Consider the following 19,800-nt stretch of genomic DNA (forward strand, 5'->3'; position numbering starts at 1 on the left):
CCAATAAATGTTAGCTGCTGTAATTAATAATGTGCTAAGCAAATTGATACTGGCTTTTAATTTAGGGAGAGATTATTCTTGATGGAAGAACAGAGGTTTCATGTCAAAGGTAGTACTTGAACTTATTCCCAAAGAGTGAGTAAACTTTGAATGCAGTAATGGAAATAAAGTGCATATATTCTAAGAAGACAGAACAGAATAACTAAAGTTTTAGTGACAAGACAATACATGCCTGTTACAAAGTAAGGTGAGTTGTCCCAAGGGACAAAAATGTCTCACAAATGATGGGTGAAGTTAGCTAGGGTTAAGACTTCTTTGTGCATGGCATTGTGAATACCTTGCTTCAGACTTAATGCTTTGGGCATTAAACCTTTGAGCAGAGAGTGGAGTCAAATCTGGGAAGCAATTTAAGATTAATCCATAACAAAAAGTGAAGTGTGACCCCATGGACTATAGCCTACCAGGCTCCTCTGTCCATGGGATTTTCCAGGCAAGAGTACTGGAGTAGGTTCCATTTCCTTCTCCAGGGGATCTTCCTGACCTAGCGATCGAACCCAGGTCTCCTACATTTCAGGCAGATGCTTTATCAACTGAGCCATCAGGGAAGCTCCAATCTTGTAACAGAGAAGATGATAAACCTCAGCAGGCAGAAAAGGAGGCAAGGAAGACAATAAGAAACCCATTGACATCATTCTAAAGAAAGGTGAAAGGACTTGAATAAAGATAGAAGCATTGGGAACTGACAGAAATTGTAGGCATAAGAGATTTTGAAAATGTGGGATACATGTGATTCACCAACAAGTTAGAAGTGGGACTAGACTTAAGAGAGAGAGAAGAATGTATAGTAAGGGAAAGTTTTGCAGATAGGAATCCATATTTTTCTATGCTCTCAGTGAAGAAACATAACCTCTAGTGAGAATTCAGTGGAAATCAAATCTGGGAGAAAGAAAGCTAGTCCAAGAGAAGAGAATAAGTTGTAGAGAAGTAGAGTAAAAGGATTTGAGTAGAGAGAATTTGAGTCAGGGAAGAAAAGCCATGTACTCTAAACTCCTTTTCAGTGAATCTGGAAGTAACCTCCTCATTGAACTGAGGCTGTTTGAGAAAATTCATTTCCAAAATGTATGCAGTTCATCTAGAATAATATTCCCTAAATGCACAATCAGCAACAATTTGTAGAGATATTCTAATAATTGCTAAGTATTGCTCAGTGGTCCGGGCTTTCCTGGTGACTCAAATGGCAAAGAATCTGCCTGCAATGCAGGAGACCCAGGTTTTATCCTTGCAGAGGGGATTGGCTACCCACTTCAGTATTCTTGCCTGGAGAATTCCATGGACAGAGGAGCCTGTTGGACTATAGTCCTTCGGGTTGCAAAGAGTCAGGAAAGACTGAACCACAAACACTTTCATTTTCACTCAAAGGTCCATCTACCTTCTAAATGAAGTAGTAGTCCTAAGTATGAAGGGTATAAAAATCACACGAGGGATCATCCAGTATACATTCCTGGGAGCCATCTCCATAGATCCTGACACAATTGCTCTGGGGTGGCAGGCAGAAATAATCTACAAATCCCCTTTGGTGATTCAAATTTCCTCCCTTGATTACAAATACAGCCATATGCTTAAACAAGTCCTCCTGCCAGGTACATACACATATATATACATAGTCAAGCAGAGGTCCCCCTGATATGAACATGACCACATGTGCCCTTTAAAAAAAACTCATGTCTTTTTAAAGAGCCAATTAATTCCATAAGTTTCTGGAATCATTTTGCTTGAGATTAAAGCATAGTTTTGCCACTTAGATGTGTGATTTAGAGGAAGTTTATTAACATTTCTGGGCCTCCATTATCAATGCCAAAATAGAATTTTAGCAGTATCTATTTTGTAGGGCTTTTTGTGATGATTAAGATAAAATATTTAGAACAGAGTCTGCCATACATGAAACACCCAACATGACCATCTATTATTATTTGAAGTTTCTAGGCAGTATTGCTTTAGACTGACACATTTGTTACCTAGTCTATGCTGGCAGGAGTCAGTGCCAAGCACCTTATATATCATGATATAACCAAACAAGAGGAAAATGCTGTTTCCCGGCACAGTCCCTGGCTGGAGAAGGTAGGAATATGGACTTAGATCCACCTGAGAGAAGTAGGTACTGGGAAACGGGTCAGGCTCTAGGGAAAAAGAATCAGATGACTTCCAGGCAAAAAATTGGCATCAGGGAGGCCCATAAAATGTTAAAGAGAAAATTCAGTTAGGAGTGAATTTTGGGGACCCAACCAAGTGGTAGTAATCATGAAAGAAAAATCAAGAGTGTAGGCTGTGTCTCAGAGGCAGGCTCCACTCTCTAAATTCTAAAGAAGAGAATTACCAAAAGTAGAGCAGGGATTCTAGTTTAAGATAAGTAAACAGAAGATCTAGAAATGATTGCTATATAATATGCAGAGCATAACACTGAGATCAAGAGGGAAATTTGATACAAATTCTAATTGTTGTAATATTATAAGTTGAATATTTATATTCTGTAGGGAGCCAGCGAGGGAAATCATACCTGTGGCAAAAGTCAATTGGGGAAGAGGCGACGGGCAAAGGTAATCAGGACTCGAGGAACCCCCTGGACTTACCCAAGCATCTACCCCAAAGAAAACCGGAGTCTGACTGCCTTACTATCTTACGCCTCTTACCAAGTCCTCTAATACTTATGGGGGCTTCCCCCCAACCACCTTTCCCTGAAAACATTAATTCAGAGCTGTAGTTAAAAAGTTCTCCTTGGCTTAATAGGAGTGTTCCAATCCAAGCCCCTCTGATAGCTTTCTAACTTGCCTGACAAGTTTGTCCGGGCTCTTACAACTACGAATGTGACTATTTACAGCCTCCCAACCATGCAAGGACAGAAAGCCTAATATTCTAAAATACAGGAATCTGTTGAAGAAGTTAAAATCATTAGAATAGTACTAAAAAAGATTTAATTGTTGAATCAATGCTTGCTGCAAAGTTTCCATATTTTCTATCTATTGTATCCTTGGAAATATATTAATCACATATAGAGAAAATAAGTAGTAGCCTTTGATTTGACCACATCAAATCTTAAGTTAATAAATTCTTTTCTTGTAGCTCACTACACCCTTGCCTTATAGGAATGTCACCTTGTCATGTGTCTTTGGAGAATAGCGCCTGACTTTAGGAAAATCACCTTGAAAGAATATAAGCCTTTTTCTAGCTGACTAACCTTTGTTAGGAGAGAGGGCCATAAACTGTTAGCAGGCCTCCTGGCCAGAAGATGATGTAAACCACCTAAAACTTTTGTATATCATGAGACATACAAAAATAAGCCCTGATCCTGATAAGGGTCAAGATTGCTGACCCCGCATGATTCTGGCGTGACTCTATACCTCCCTTTCTCTTGTTTTTTATGTGCACAACTTAGGGTATAAAAGCAGCCCTGGAAAATAAAGTTTTGGGCCTTGCTCACTGAAGCTTGGTCTCCCCGTATCGTTTTTTCTCTCTTTCCATCCTTTTCTCTATTCTTTTTCTGGTTGAGATCCTTGGAGCACTGGGCCCTCTGCATTTACTTATCTGCCTGGGCTTCTAAGACCCACTCGAGGGGGTGCCCTGGTGGGGTGCCTCCAGTGATTCAAGAGGGCGCCTGCGGCCTATGTAAACAGAGCAAACCCCGTGCTGGGGTTGTATTGGTTTCCTGAGTAACCCAAGGAATCATCAGCATCTGTCTCTCTCTCTCTCGCTGACGCCGACACCATTCATCCCGAGGATACCCTGGGTCCGTATCGAGGCAGGTCCCCAATAATATTCATAATTAAGTTATGCGTGATAATTCCCATATTGTCATTTTTTTTTTTTTTTTGCTTGAGTGCACATGTGGTCAGAATCTGATTTCAGAAGGTGCTGTGTGTAACTCTAACAGTATCATCTTTTTAAGGCATTTTTTATTGATTCTTTAGATAAATACTACCTTCTTTAGCCTCTGTATTATTGCAAAATGCCGGCTGGATGAAGCACAAGCTAGAAACAAGATTGCCGGGAGAAATATCAATAACATCAGATATGCAGATGACATCACCCTTATGGCAGAAAGTGAAGAGGAACTAAAGAATCTGTTGATAAAAGTGAAAGAGGAGAGTAAAAAAGCTGGCTTAAAATTCAGCATTCAAAAAACTAAGATCATGGCATCTGGTTCCATCACTTCAGGGTGAATAGATGGGGAAACAGTGGAAACCATGGCAGACTTTATTTTTTTGGGGGGGGCTCCCAAATCACTGCAGATGGTGACTGAAGCCATGAAATTAAAAGATGTTTGCTTCCTGGAAGAAACGCTATGACCACCTAGACAGCATATGAAAAAGCAGAGACATTACTTTGGTAACTAAGGTCTGTTTAGTCAAAGCTATGGTTTTTTCCAGTAGTCATGTATGGATGTGAAATTTGGACCATAAAGAAAGCTGAGGGCCAAATAATTGAAGCTTTTAAACTGTGGTGTTGGAGAAGATTCTTGAGAGTCCCTTGGACTGCAAGAAGATCAAACCAGTCGGTCCTAAAGGAAATTAATCCTGAATATTCATTGGAAGGACTGATGCTGAAGCTGAAACTTCAATATTTTGGCCACCTGATGAGAACTGACTCATTGGAGAAGACCCTGATGCTGGGAAAGATTGAAGGCAGGAGGAGAAGGGGTCGGCAGAGGATGAGATGGTTGGATGGCATCACTGACTCGATGGGCACGAATTTGAACAAACTCCAGGTGTTGGTGATGGACAGGGAGGCCTGGCGTGCTTCAGTCCACGTGGCCACAAAAAGTTGGACACACAAAAAAGTTTGGTCACAAAAAGTTGCGCGACTGAACTAACTTTTGTTGAGTCTTTAGATAAATACTATCTTCTTTAGCCTCTATATTAGTAATCGTATTTTCTGAGATGTTACTAATGATCCTTTGCCTTTAAAGACTCATCACTTGCCTAACAATCTGATTTAGGACTTCCAGATTTTTGGCAGGGATCAAGGGGAGAATGGAACGACATTCACCTTTGCCTTTGGTTATTACAAACAAGCACTTTTTTCAGATTTTCCAGGCTCAATAAGTGTGATATTAAATGATACTGATTTTTGATGGCCTAACAGGCTATGAATTTTTTCAACTATAATTATATTTTGTAGCTCATAATTTGGTAACAAAACTTAGACATTTATGAACATTTTTTGAAATATGTTTTATTATTTTTCATAATAGGTAATTGTTTAAGCAAACATCAGTAAAATAAAAAAAAAAACCTATACATTATTAGTAACAAAGATAGCTTTTTAGTTTTAATTAAAATTTCTTTAAATGGCTCCTGTGACAGGATTTATCCCTTAGCAAGGACTAATATCTGCGTAAAGAATGAGATTGAGACTTGAAATGGTAATCAACTAACCATGTATATGGGCTGGGAGGCAGAAACTCTTTGTGCAGGATACACAAATAGCTGGGCTGCTTCATTTCATGCTGAGAAAAGAAATAAGTCTACTCACAAGCAAATGGCACAATACATTTTTACAAGTCAGGACAGAATGTCAGCATTCAAACCAGTTCAGATCAAACCTGGCCTGAAATTATTTGGAAATAGCACCACCTCTTGTTTATTTTTTCTTAATTTTATTAAAAAGAAAAATTCTACTAACTCTTACACTAATAGAAGATAAAAGTGAATGAAAACAAAGATTCCTTTTTAAAAATATTTGGCTGCATTGGGTCTTAGTTGTGGCATGTGGGATTTTTGCTGCATCATGAAGTATGCTTCATTATGGCATTCCAGCTCTCTAGCTGTGGTGCAGGCTTAGTTATTCCAATTCATGTGGGATCCTAGTTCCCCCACCAGAGATGAACCCACATCCCCTGCATTGTGAGGAGGATTCTTAACCACTGAACTACCAGGGAAGTCCCACAGATTCTTTTTTATCACATTGAAATTTTGGAGAAAATTCAGGGACATAGAGGACAAAGGAATAGCTTCCATGCTCCTATTTGGCTGTTCCAAGAGTAATAGCATTCACTTTAATGGTGAAATATGAGAAACGGACAGATTAAGAAGAAAATGGGTGCTATGCTGGTCTTCCCTGTATGGTTCCATTTTATGGATTAAAATATCAAGGTTTCCCAGAATATCAAATATCTCCATCTTCAAATGTAAGAATTTAATCACATTTCAAGCTCAAGAAACACTTTGTAAATTATCTTGAATCTTATGTATCTACTTTACCAAGGCCCTAATTTACAGTATAATTTGCTGTCTATATTTAGATGATAGTACAATTCTCAGAAATGTAGAAACCTAACTGAATAAGCAACATTTTATTTCATGTTGTCCTCTCAAAAGTAAGAACTGAAAAAAAATTCCTTTAAAAAAAAGAAATACTTTATTCTATAATCAGAACAAAATAAAGTAATATTACATAGAACCCAACAAATGAAAAATAGAAACTTGAATACCTTTCAGCAGTGATAGTTGCATATAAAATAAACCCATAGCCTTCTCTCCTTCAATGTCATTAAGGCCTTTATCCCTCAAGCTCGAGTTTTTTTTTTTTTCACGTCCTACAATAAATGTAACACACACACACACACACACACACACACACACAAAACTACCTTCCCATCTTCCATATCCGCCTATCTCCTTCATCTCCCAATACTTCCCACAACATCAAGATTCTCTGACCCAGAAAAAGCTGTCTCTCAGTTGCCAAAGTAAGAACTGATGAAACCAACGTAATCATAGCCAGCAGGTTGGCTTCGGCCCCGAGGATCCACATATTGCTGCATACGTGAGGCACAGAATGACACTTGTTCTGGGGTTAGGGCCTGAAACATACAAAAAAAAAAAATTACCGTGATATAAATTCAGAATAACTGGCTCCTTTGGGCTTCTAATATGCCCTAAACTCAGGAAGTAGAGAGGTTTGGGCAAAAGCAGCAGGTCCTGGGCTTATCACATGGTTTTCTTATAGAAAGAAATCTGTAATTTCTAACAAATAAGACCAACTCTTTCCAACTCAGTTCTTATCCAAAGACTCCCATTTCACTCTGATTGCACTGTTTACCCCATTCTTTAAATTTGGCTTATTAAATAAACAATAAATAAATAGTCTTAAAACCAAGTAGCATGTTTGGGATTAATGATGAAATAATATTTTTTTTCCAGTGGTCATGTATGGATGTGAGAGTTGGACTGTGAAGAAAGCTGAGCACTGAAGAATTGATGCTTTTGAACTGTGGCATTGGAGAAGACTCTTGAGAGTCCCCTGGACTGCAAGGAGATCCAACCAGTCCATCCTAAAGGAGATCAGTCCTTGGTGTTCATTGGAAGGACTGATGCTGAAGCTGAAACTCCAATACTTTGGCCACCTCATTCGAAGGGTTGACTCACTGGAAAAGACTCTGATGCTGGGAGGGATTGGGGGCAGGAGGAGAAGGGGACGACGGAGAATGAGATGGCTGGATGGCATCACCGACTTGATGGACGTGAGTTTGAGTGAACTCTGGGGGTTGGTGAGGGACAGGGAGGCCTGGCGTGCTGTGATTCACGGGGTCACAAAGAGTCGGACACGACTGAGTGACTGAACTGAACTGAACTGAATCAGATATTGACTATAGGATTTTGAGTTGGGTCAAAACAACATGAAGTAGTGACCAAAGCAAATTATAACCGATGCATGACAATATCTGAGAAAACATGGGCAAGAGGAAAGTAGTTGCCTATAGTAACTAGGGAGCCAGACCTGAGATGAACAAAATCTAGATGATGATGAGAGTGCAGTGAGAGTGGATACAGACGGGAATCTGACCTGCTTCATGTCCTCTTTCGTAATATAGGCTTTGCCCTCTGCCAGGGCTTGGAAAGAATCTTCTAGTTCATCACTGGATCTGATGTTCTCTGACTCCTTGTCGGTCAAGAAGTCAATGTACTCGTCTTTTGAGATATAGCCCTTTCTGTTGGAGAAACAGATCAGAAACTGTCCGCTTTCAAGGCAGAGAGGAAGACAGGTCCCTTTCTCATTCTACTCAGTGTCTTAGAGACAGAGATAAGATGAACCCTCTAAGTGCCCGTTCCATCTCAGCTCTCTGAGACTATGGGATATGACCTTTATTTGATCCCCATCCTCATACCCTTAAGCCAAATAGACAGTTTCTTAAGTTCTAGTCACTGTTTCCACATGAGTAATTAAGCCTGACTCCCTAACTAGAATTTGGGGATTTTCCACTAGCACCATCTCTAGGTATCTCAAGCTCTTCAAACTGAGCTGAAGACCTCTATTTCTGGTCTTGTTTGGTCTTTATTTTTCTAAAAGAGTACCAAAAGCTACCGAATTCATTTATGGTAGTCTTTATCTTCCTATTCTCAAGATGAATTAATTGTATATTTTATGGATCATTTTGCTTTCTGCATTTGCCCCTCTCCCACAAGACCTATTCCCTGCTGTAATCTGGGCTTTGGTCTTCCTCCTACCTCCCTGGATCAACAGCATCCAGGAATTTCTCAAACTTGGGCTCAGGTTCACCCTCCTCCACCATGGGCAAGTAGTAATTGAGCCCTCTCAGGCAGGACCGGAAATCTTTGTGACTCAAGCGACCTGTCAAATTCTCATCAAAGTGCCTAAAGAACAAAAAAATATTTAATCAGGTTCAGTAAGAATCAGATCAAACCACACCAAGGGAAAAAAATAGTTATTTGGAACTTCATTCTGAATTGCCTGCAAAACAATCAACTATGAAGCTATACGCACCTAAAGGTTGTTTCAAACTCTTGTCGTGTCTCTTCACTGAGACCGGTGATGTCTCTGAAAGAAAAACAAAAATTAACCCATGAAATATAAATAGACATGCCATAATAGTAAGAGAGGAATAATGGCAACCCACTCCAGTGTTCTTGACTAGAGAATCCCAGGGATGGTGGAGCCTGGTGGGCTTCCGTCTATGGGGTCACACAGAGTTGGACACGACTGAAGTGACTTATCAGCAGCAGCAGCAGGCTAGTCAGGTCACCTAGTTCAGGGGCTGGCAAACTATGGTCCATGGGCCAGGGCTAGGAGATCGCTCACTTTTGTATAGTCAATGAACTGAAAATAGTTTTTACATGATTGAAAATAATAAAAAAAAAGAATAATATTTCCTTAAACCTTAAAATTTGCAAGAAATTCATATCTTAGCATCCATAAATAAAATTTTCCTGGAATATGTTCATGCTTATTCATTTATGAATTATCAATAGCTGTTTAACTGCTGTGCTGAGTAACAGTACAGCAGTTAAAAAGAAAGCTACATGGCTCACAAATTCTACAAAATTATGAGACTCTTTACAGAAAAAGTTTGCCTAAATAACTAAATGCTGCCAAAATATTTTATTTAGAAAAAAATTCTCTTCTGCTCTATACTTTGAATATTTCTTTCACTCTAGACATTTTAAAGGGAATTTTACAAAAGGGAATGCTCTCTGAAGAGGTCATATAAGATGGTGCATAGACTCTGAGAAATGGATGGTAAGTAGACCCAGGAGGATTATAGTACTGTCTCACAGTTTATAGTGGACTCATATTTTTTTAAAAAAGTCATTCTCTGGGTCAGCAAAGACAGAAAACTGGTTCTGGAGTTAATAAGTGCACTATCAGTGAAGCAACCATTGTATCCAGTACCCCCAAAATTTAGCCCTTAGAACTAAGTTTCTAATACCTAACACCACCCACATCCTTGCCCAGCCTTGACCACAAGTTGTCAATACCTGGCTTGGATTTGTTGTTCTAGACTGTGTTGCCTTCGCATGCCAAGCTGGTAGAGCTGGTCCCACTGCTGAGCCAGCCCAATGGTGCTGTATTTAATGTCCAGGACCAGAGCCTCTTCTAAGCTTTCTCCCAGGTCCTCAATCTTGGTCAGTTGATGCTTCATTGCCTGAATTTCCTTTTGCTTCCTCTGGAAAAAGACAAAGAAGAGAAGCAGTTATCTGGGGTACCAGGTCCAAATCTAGGAATAATATGGAAGGTAAGAAGCTGATAAGTTTAGATTTCCCTTCATTGCTCCTTTTCAATTATCTTCAGGAATTTTCCCGTCCTTTGTGAAAATTGAACTACTCAGGAAAACCATCTCAATTCTCTATTCCTCATTTATAAAATAGTGGGAAGTTTAAGTGATATGACCTCTGCATTCTGGTAATCTGTAATATATAAATCTAAGGGTTAGCAGTCATACACTGGAGAGAGAGAAGGGTAGGACTTCTAGGATCCATGCATCGTCAGCTCCCAGTGATCTGCACCATGAATGATTTGCATTATTGATTGTAGTTGATTTCTAAGGCCCACTTAAACTTGCCAGTGTTCACATATCAGTCTTCTTCACTGGCTGAAATAGACTTCTACAAGATGCTTTTGTCAGGCACATTAAATGCCAAATATCGGCATTTAGGTCATGCTTTGTCAACAGGGAAATATCTTTCCCTAAAGAAAGTGAAGTTGCTCAGTCATATCCAACTCTTTGCAACCCCATGGACAGTAGCCTACCAGGCTCCTTCATCCATGGGATTTTCCAGGCAAGAATACTGGAGTGGGTTGCCATTTCCTTCTCCAGGAGATCTTCCTGACCCAGGGATTGAACCCAGGTCTCCCGCATTGTAGGCAGACACTTTACCGTCTAAGCCACCAGGGAAATCCTAAAGAAGGGAGAAGTGAATTGGTCGTGATGATGGGGGTAGGTGTGAAAGGTGTGAAAATATATTAGATATTACAGTGGTTTGTGGTTCTCTAAAAATCAATCCTACCTGACAACATCTTTTTAGCATTAATTTCTCTCCTTGGGGATAAATTAGATTTAATTATTTTTTTTTCTGGTGGGGAAGCAATAATAAAGATAAGGTGAAAGTTAAAAATACTGTTCTAGCCACTTCTTCACCCAATTGTTAAGAGACAATTTATATTCAATTTTATTTTCTTACCACATCAAATAATATAAATTTGTCAATGTTACAAGTTGTAGGCTATGAGATTTTGGATTTGTTCCCTTACTTAATAACTACAGTAAATCTCTAATGTAGATATTATTGACTCCTTTGTATAGATACAGAAATTAAAGTTGAGATTTAAGCAAACTGACATCCACATCCATTAAGTGGTGGCCAATGGTTAGAATGCAAATTGTTGGCAAGATTGATAACAGAGCCTTAGGCTTTTGACTTTTGGGCTAGGGGATTTACCTAAAGGAATCACCAGTTTCCTTTGAGTAGTTCTTCTTGAACTCCTGTAAATTCCAGCAATATTTAGAACTAATGAATAAACATTACGTACTTTATTTGCTTCCAGCTGGGATTCTAGTGTTCCTGTTTCTGTCAGCAAAGATCTAGTTAAGAACCAGAGGAAAACATTACTTATAATATCAGAAGTCAGTGTGTTACACAAATAGACCAACCCAAATCTCCTACACTTCTCTAAGTCCTTCCAAGTTATATGGCCTTTCTGAAATGAATTTTCACAATGCCAATTTTTCATGAAATCAGACTCTCTCTGTTGACTTGGTAACCTTGCTGGACAGATGAAAAGGAAAGTAAGGTTCCTTTATGCCTACAAGAGAGCTTCCATACTCTTCTAGTTCTTATTCTCAAATACACCCTTAACCTAATGTAAGCAAGACTCCACCTAGTGGGAGATAGGGCCAGAATGATATACATGCTTCTCCTTCTTACCCCACATTTTATTTAAGGGCCTTCTTACCCCACATATATTTAATTTATCAGATTTGCAGTGGGATGAAGATACTTTAATACTAAGGCCTCCTTAATTAATTCTTTCATAATGATTTAATAAAACAAACAGGATAACATAAAATACTGACCCATCCAGAAAATAGTCCCTGGATATGGAGGTCCAGAACGGGAATCAGAAAAGAGAAAAGGAAAATCACGTTAACAAGGATTATTTCAATAATCTTCTTTCTTCAGATGAATGATACATTCTAAATTTTTTGTACCTAAAGTATGAATCTGTTCAACCCACTGTCCTCAAAGTGTCCCCCATACTGAGAAACTCAGAGCCTTCTGTGCAACTCGTTGCTTTAGGATGAAGAACTCAGGTGTCAGGTGACATGCTCAGTATTGGGCCCCTGCTACCAGAGATGAGAGACCAAAACCAGAGGCAGAGGAGGGTGAGCTATGTGTCCTTTGTCTTCAGTCAATTTTTTTTTTTAAGCCATGATACAGGATTTCTTTCTGTTCCTTCTTTGATTTATCCTTGTCAGTGAGCTCACAGGAACAGAGAAGCATGAATTGTCTGAACTGACACTTCAAACTCTCAAAACTCCACAATTCTGATGTACCTGCTGAATACAGTCTACCAACTTTGACCACTTATTCATTTATTATACCCTCCAAGTCTCCTCTTTTCCAGGTCATTTGCCCCAGAAGATGTAACAAATGTTATTTTCATGTATAGAGCATTTTGTATTTAATAAAAGCAATTAGCATGCATTATCTCACTTGATTCTCATGACAGTTTTAGTCGTCAAGCAATATAATAGCTTCCTATGAAGTATTCACAGTATACTCTGCTCTGGTTGTACCAATAAATACATATGTGACCTTGAGCAAGTCAATTTATCTACTGAACTTCTTTCCACATTTAGAAACAGAGGTAATAACATCAGTGCTGTACACTCTTCAAGGTTATTCTGAAAGATAAGTGAGATAATGGATTATAAAATTACAGTGTAAAGTACAAAGGGGAAGGCAAACGTAAGTGAATGTTATTATTTTGGAGCTGAATTATAGGCAAGAGGGAAAAAAGCGAGACTTTCAAATAGTGAATAAAGAATGGGCAATGAGATGAAATTCTCATTTCTCAATTTTGCAATGACTGATTTAGAATACAGTCAATTCCAGACACAAAGCACAGACAGGATATGGTGATTTTAGGACAGCATAACTACTGTAAGAAATACCCTCTTCCCTCAGCTATGTATTCCATCCCCAGAGTGGAATGTGTGGCATAAGGATCATGAATTTGGGGGTATCACAGCACACCTGGTCTCCAAGATCCAATTAAGGAAGGCACTGGCACTCTGTTCAAATTCCTGGCACATCTCAAAGTTCTTGATCTGTCTTGCCTCTTCCTTTTCCAACTCCTGCTCTCTTTCCTAAAACCCCAAATCACAGATAGTAGTGTGCACATTCAAGACTTTTTCTTGCAATAAAATAACTGGTTCTTAGGCTCATCTGCACATCTCCCCTCTTCCAAATTTCACCTGCCTTCCAATGGCATTGCCTGTGTGCTCAAATTTCTTCCAGTCCACCTCTTCTCATCTCAGAAATATGAAAGAAGCTTATCCAACTTTTCATAAGTACTTGCAGGTGTTACCAAGCCCAGTAAAAAACAAGCTAGTAATAAAGGCAAGTCTTTCCTCATCTCAGTATTTTTCCAGCTGAAATTTCATTTAAATGAAAAGATAATAAGAGTTTCCATCTAAAAGTGGTGAGTTTATAGTGAAATTTTTCTTTGCAAACGTGTATTTTCCATAACTTCAGTAATAAGCATTACTATAGACAGACAAAAATTACACACAAGCACATTTTAAAGGCACTTCTGGAAGTTTGTATAAAATAGAAAATGCTTTTGAGCATATAGACTGCAAAGATATACAAGCCTCATGAAGTTTTCATAACACATTTTTAGAGCCATCTTCTGGAGCTTATGTTTGCTTCTCTGAATCATCCATCAACACTCAGACACTTGAGACTGTCTAAACTATAGGGCATAGGGCTTTGCCTATCATGAATGTATTTCCAATTTTTTTCTTAGGTTGACTCAGTTCATGACTGCTGTCCCAATATAATTATTAACAGTGTTTCTTTCTCTCTCAAAGTCCCCAAATCCAGAAAATAAATCAAATGATCATGTTCATTATAGCTAAAGGAAGTATCTTCTCTGCCCCAAACTACCTTGATGGTATCAAATAGGTGTTCCCAGACTCTCTCTAGCACCTCCACTGTTAACCAGGTATAGGGGCTGGAGGGCACATTTAAGGCCTTAATCTGCTGGTCTAACTCTCGCAAATCATTGAAGTCTCCTCGGGCCTTTGTCAAGGAGGCCAAGAAGCCCTCATGGTCCTTCTGCAGCTGCCGAATTGCATCCAGGGAGACACAGCGCACGGGCTCTGACAGGTCCTCCTCAGCCTTCTCACACCAGTTGTTGAAAGCTGAGGCCTTGTGTGCAAATTCCATGAATAGAACCTCAGCCTATAAAGAAAAAAGACAATTCCATCTTTTCCAATAAAGTTCGTCAGCAGAAAAGAAAACAGGATAAAAAAATGACTGTCTTCAAATATTTTCAGGACCAACACTCTAACAGAGCAGAACTAAAACCAATGGAGACCATGCAATCAGATGGGTGGACATGTGAGTTCAATGTATAAGCCCTGATCCAAGCATTTTCTCTTTTCTTCCAACACTTACAAATGAAGTTGGATAACATCTAGGATTATTTCAGCTGTAATATTCCCAAAATGACAAGGGTAGTTTTCAATGATAAGATTTCATGGTTTCTTGTTCTGATGTCTGTGTTCCATGATTAATTGGCACACAGTATAACATGCATGAATTAAGTTTAAGTGAATGAATGGATGGATGATTAGATTAAAAATTCATTTGTAGGACAGGCATTTCTTCTTTCTCTTCTGTGATCTGCAGCCCTCACTGCTTTGATATTTATTTGTGTATACTGAGTTGTCTTCCTACCTTCCTCTAAACCTTGTTCAGAGCTCATCTCATGCCTAAATTCCCTGCTTAAATCCATTTCTTACCCTCCAACCTATATCTTTAGCCTTGCAATACTCTCTGGAGTATTCTGAAGGACTGTGAATTTCTAAATAAGAGAAATGGTATGGACTTTTCCAAACAGAAGGTAATAAAAAGTTTTAGATTTGAAACATATCATATATTTTGTGTCAGCCGATTGTACTTTCAAAGAGATTTTGTTATACAGATATGAGAATCAGTTTTCATTTCAAAATGGGTTAAGAGGAAAAAACTGACCCAAATGGAAGGGAGATTGCAAAGGTATTGTATACCATTATGTTGTCACTGTATTCATTTCAGAAATCTATACACCAAAATAGACCAACACAGAAAAAACTATTACTGCCCCTACCCTGGAAGGACATGAAGACCTATAAATAATGTCATATATTTTCATAATATGATGTATCAACTGAATATTTTACAGAGATTTTATAATCATAAAATAAGATAATAGGCGGTTGTCCATTAATTGCTTTAATTTTGCACTTGAGATTAGCTTCTGTAGGTTCGTATCCCTCAGTACAGTTAAAGTTAAGAGTCTAACTTTTATTTGTGTGTTTCCTGATTCCTCTAATTCTCTACTTCAACTTGTTGCTTGTTGTCAGGTACAATATCTTATGGTCTAGAAGGACTCAGTATTTTCACTGACCATCTTGACTTCCTTTTATTGTTAATAATTTTATCATCAACATCCAATATCTTAGCAGTCACCAAAAGTAAAAACATTTTAATAACTATATCCATATACAACATAGTGGTTTATGTATTTTCAGGTCCATTATCTCTTTTGATAGTAATAACATAGAACAAGATATGATGGTGTTATTACCCTATTTTCTAAATAGAGAAATCAAGGTTCAGAGATGTTAAGCAACATATAGAAGGTCCCCCAGCTAGGAAAGATGAGAACACAAATTTTAGTTGTCTAATATTCCTTTTATTTGAGTTAGGAATAAACACAAGAGCAATCTTGACTCCTGTATGCCAGTATTAGTTCTGCCTTAAATTAAGATCTTCTAGTCCTTGTCTCACCCACTTGTTTCCAATATATGTGTCTGACTTTCATTATAAGTCAGCTGCATAACTGATCAATCAGTCAAAAAAAAAATCAATCTAAAAATGATTTTAAGAGTGTTTTCCTGATTCTTTGCAATATACTCACTCAATTGTCTACAGTATTTAAACATGGTTTCTAGTATCTATTTCTGGATATAGACATTCAAGGTCAGATGATGTCTCATCATTTTTTTTTTTACCTCCAATAGGGGCCGTCGTTTATCTAGCAATTCTTGTCTATGGACTTCAGAGGCTTCCAGCAGCTGTTCCCAGCGCCTCAACAGGGCAGCATGGCGCTCCTCAATGGCTTTGGTCTGGCTGTGCTCAGCAGCCACAAGTTGATCCTTCAGGTCAGTTATCTCAGACAGTCTCTCTTGCTGGAAGCTCTGTAGACTGGCATGCAGTGTGTCCTGAGAAAGACCCATAGAAAAGGTGTGAACAGAAAAATAATGCAGATTTCAAGGGGTCACTCACACCTGGGTTCCACCAGATTGGGTTTATGCAAGAGTTTAGAGTAGTGGACAATTTTTCCAAAAAGGAAATTTGACTTAGAGATTTTTGTAAACATGTGCAGTTGGAATTATGGTTAAATTCCAGTGTTTTAAAACTGAACTTTTAGATTAGGTGCAAAATTAATATTAAGGGAGATCTGGAGCATGATATGATATTTCAAATCTTCCAAATCAAAATTAAATCCTTCTTAAGGCTCACTTTCTAAGACTCTTTTATATCACTTATTAGATTTTGCATTCTAATTAGTATTAACAGAAGTGCACTATTAGAAATTGTGAAAGTATGCAAACTAACAAAAGACCTTTTACAAGTGACAGTGTGTGTGTTAATGTGTAAATGATATAAAAATCACAACATTCAGGATGTTCCACTTCATTTTAACAGGGTGGTGTGTATTTGACCAATCCTCCTTTTGAGAACAATTTTTAAATTGGATAAAAACACACTGGATAAAAGCACAAAAAATCAGCTATTTGAAAGGGATCAGGATGCAACTCAAATAGCTATAACTTGAGGGATCAAAATTACAGGGAGAAGGGAATAGTAGCAAAATAAGAGTAATACTCTCTGTCACTTTTTCCTTTGAAGTATAAAATGTACAGGGTAAAGCTGCAGAGAAAGCAGCTTTTGATCATCACATTAGAACTAAAAGGACAGAAACTAGAATTCTAGGAAGCTAAAGCATCCACTATCTGAGGAAACCATGAAAAGGGAGCTGCAGAAAAGGAGGTTCAATAATCTCCTTGTATGTCCCCCTTAGGGCATTTACAGATTCCCAAATACAAGTTGTAGAAGTCAAGTAGAAAACAGTAGCTAAGAATCTAAAGTCTAAACAATCTAAAGAATCTAAAATCTAAGAATTTTCTACAGTCACACAGTGCTGAGATCAGGACACATAAAGTAGGAGCAAGTAGGAGCAGACTTAGTGAAAGAGGTTTAGTTGAAGTCTCTAAAGATTCTACATTTAAGAACAAACTGAAAAATGGCTAGTCTTCAGAAAAATTGAAATCATGTCTTGAATCATTACCAAGAAAAGTAGGGGTTGGATAGGGCATGAGATGGGAGAGAGGTATTAAATTATAGCTTTAAATAAAAACTCATGAATTAATTACTTTAAATGTAAATGGATTCACTACTCCATGAAAATCATCAAAGTAGCTAATAAATCAACACTCAACTATGTGATATTTATAAAAGACATATCTAAGACATATTGACACTCTGCACTTCTATGTTCATTGCAGCATTATTCACAATAGTCAAGATCTGGAAACAAACTGCCTGTCAATGGGGAATAATTAGTGAAAGGGCAAAAACTTCTATTTATAAGATTAACAAGTTCTGGAGATCTAATGGACAGCATGGTAATTATAGTTAATATTCCTATTTCATGTACTTTAAAGTACATAAGTCTTACAAGTCTTAGATGTTCTTACCTTAAAAAAATGATAATTATGTCACACAATGAAAGTGTTAGTTAATGCTAGTGATAATCATGTTGCAATTTATGAATGTACAGAATAAACAGCAAAAGCTATAAAGACATAGAAATGTGTTTGAAAGAAATGGACATAGATGTACATCGCAAACAGTAAGCAAAAGAAAATTGGTGAAGTACACTGATAAGTGAAAACACTTTAAGAAGTGTTTAAAAAGCTGTGTTAGAGAGAAACTTTTCATAATGAAAAGAATTCATCAAAATGATTTCATAATTCTAAATGTCAACACAACTTTTAACCTAGCTTTAAAATATATAAAACTAAAATATTTAAAAAAAAAACATGAGCAACAGACTCTGACAGGTAATACAAATCATTGCAAAATCACATTCTTTTCAATTGGACAAAGTATATTTACCAAAACAGGTCATTTGTTGGATATAAAGCAACCTTCTAAAATAACATAGAGTGTGTTTTTAAAATAAAGTTGAATAAACTGGATATAAATGTCAAAAAAAGATAATTAGAAAATTCCAAAGTGTTTAGAAATGAACAATGCACTACAGAATAGTGAATCAATTAAGAAATTATGCAAGAAATAACAGAATATTTTTAATTAGATGATGATAAAAATAACATGAAATCTGTGAGATGCAGCTAAGGATTTACTTAGAGGAAAATGTATATTCTCAAATCAATATACTAGAAAAGAAAAATGGCTAAGTATTTAACAACATCAATATCTATCTTATTATTTTTAACCAAGTAATCTCAAAGAAAGTTAAAAAATTATAAAGATAAAAAAATATTAATGGAATATAGTGCAAAGATAAAATAGAGAAAAATTAAGTGGTCAAAAGTTGGTTCTCTAATAAAAATGATCATGTACTGGCAAGACTGATGAAGGAAAAAGAACTAGCAAATTATCTCTATCACAAAGGGAACAATTTTACAGGTCCTACAGATAATAAAACCACAACATTTGGGAATGAAATAACCCTATGTGTGAAGCTTCTGTGTGATGTGGGTCTTGGACATCATGGGCATTTATGAACAAGGTAACCCTGTTCTCACCTGTTTTGCCAGGAGAGTGGAGAGGGCAGCAAGGTCTGTATCGTTGCTATTGGTCTTCAAGCTCATTTCTTTCTCAGCTGAAGAACAAAGGTAATTCATAAGAAGAGAAAGAGAATTGGTTTTATATCAGGCTTGGCAAAGAAGAAAGGCATATTTACTATTGGCCACAGGAGAGCCTCTTGACTCTCCAAGCAGGTGATTCATTAGAATATGGGAGTGGGAGCCAGTAAACTATTTTTCTATATGTATACAGGATAAGCTGACTGAAACAGAGCTAGAACCAAGAGAACTTCTTGATGTTTCATTGAACAATGGAAATCTTCAGCTTAGACATAAATTATAAGTAAATCAAACACAGAGTTTATTTTCTAGAATGTTTGCCATGACTCTTTCTGAATATTACATGGAAGTCACCAATTTCCAAAAAAAGATGTTCTCTGGGATTATAGTACTTAGTTATTCTCTCAGCATATGTCTCTATAAGTTTGTGTGTATGTATACATGGGTATTTTTGCACACATATGACTTTAATTGTAATTGTGTTCAGACAGGATAGGAGTGGGTGATAAAGAGGGCATCTTTCTTCCCATGGTGAGCAACAGAGCCCTGCGATCCATTCAATAAATTGAATTATCAGCATTTCCTCAAACCCAGAGGCGATCTTCCTCAAATGAGTGCATGCTAAGTCATTTCAGTCGTATCTGACTCTTTGCGACTCTATGGAATGTAGACTGCCAGACTCCTCTGTTCATGGGACTCTTCAGGCAAGAACACTGAAGTGGGCTGCCATGCTCTCTTCCAGGGGATCTTCCCACCCCAGGGATCAAACACACATCTCTTAGGTCTCCTGCATTGGCAGGTGCACTGTTTACCACTAGCGCCACCTGGGAAGCCTC

At 37.7% G+C, this 19,800-nt stretch overlaps 1 protein-coding gene across 1 annotated transcript in view; it reads right to left on the reverse strand.

The window, feature by feature from the left end:
• Positions 1 to 5,206: 5,206 nt before the first annotated feature.
• SPTA1 (spectrin alpha, erythrocytic 1) overlaps positions 5,207 to 19,800 on the reverse strand; it is a 70,190-nt gene continuing 55,596 nt past the window's right edge. Inside the window, exons 42-52 of the mRNA XM_088834961.1 lie at positions 18,905 to 18,981; positions 16,079 to 16,288; positions 13,965 to 14,261; positions 13,050 to 13,162; positions 11,867 to 11,884; positions 11,323 to 11,374; positions 9,771 to 9,958; positions 8,779 to 8,832; positions 8,502 to 8,648; positions 7,840 to 7,984; positions 5,207 to 6,856 (exon numbers count right to left, since the gene is read on the reverse strand). Coding sequence (XP_088691087.1) covers positions 6,731 to 6,856; positions 7,840 to 7,984; positions 8,502 to 8,648; positions 8,779 to 8,832; positions 9,771 to 9,958; positions 11,323 to 11,374; positions 11,867 to 11,884; positions 13,050 to 13,162; positions 13,965 to 14,261; positions 16,079 to 16,288; positions 18,905 to 18,981 — 1,427 coding nt within the window. The 3' untranslated portion in view covers positions 5,207 to 6,730. The remainder of the gene's footprint in view (positions 6,857 to 7,839; positions 7,985 to 8,501; positions 8,649 to 8,778; positions 8,833 to 9,770; positions 9,959 to 11,322; positions 11,375 to 11,866; positions 11,885 to 13,049; positions 13,163 to 13,964; positions 14,262 to 16,078; positions 16,289 to 18,904; positions 18,982 to 19,800) is intronic.

This window comes from Moschus berezovskii, chromosome 4 (genome assembly GCF_049115385.1).
Source record: "Moschus berezovskii isolate FMDL1 chromosome 4, NW_MosBer_1.0, whole genome shotgun sequence".
NCBI classification, from domain to species: Eukaryota; Metazoa; Chordata; class Mammalia; order Artiodactyla; family Moschidae; genus Moschus; species Moschus berezovskii.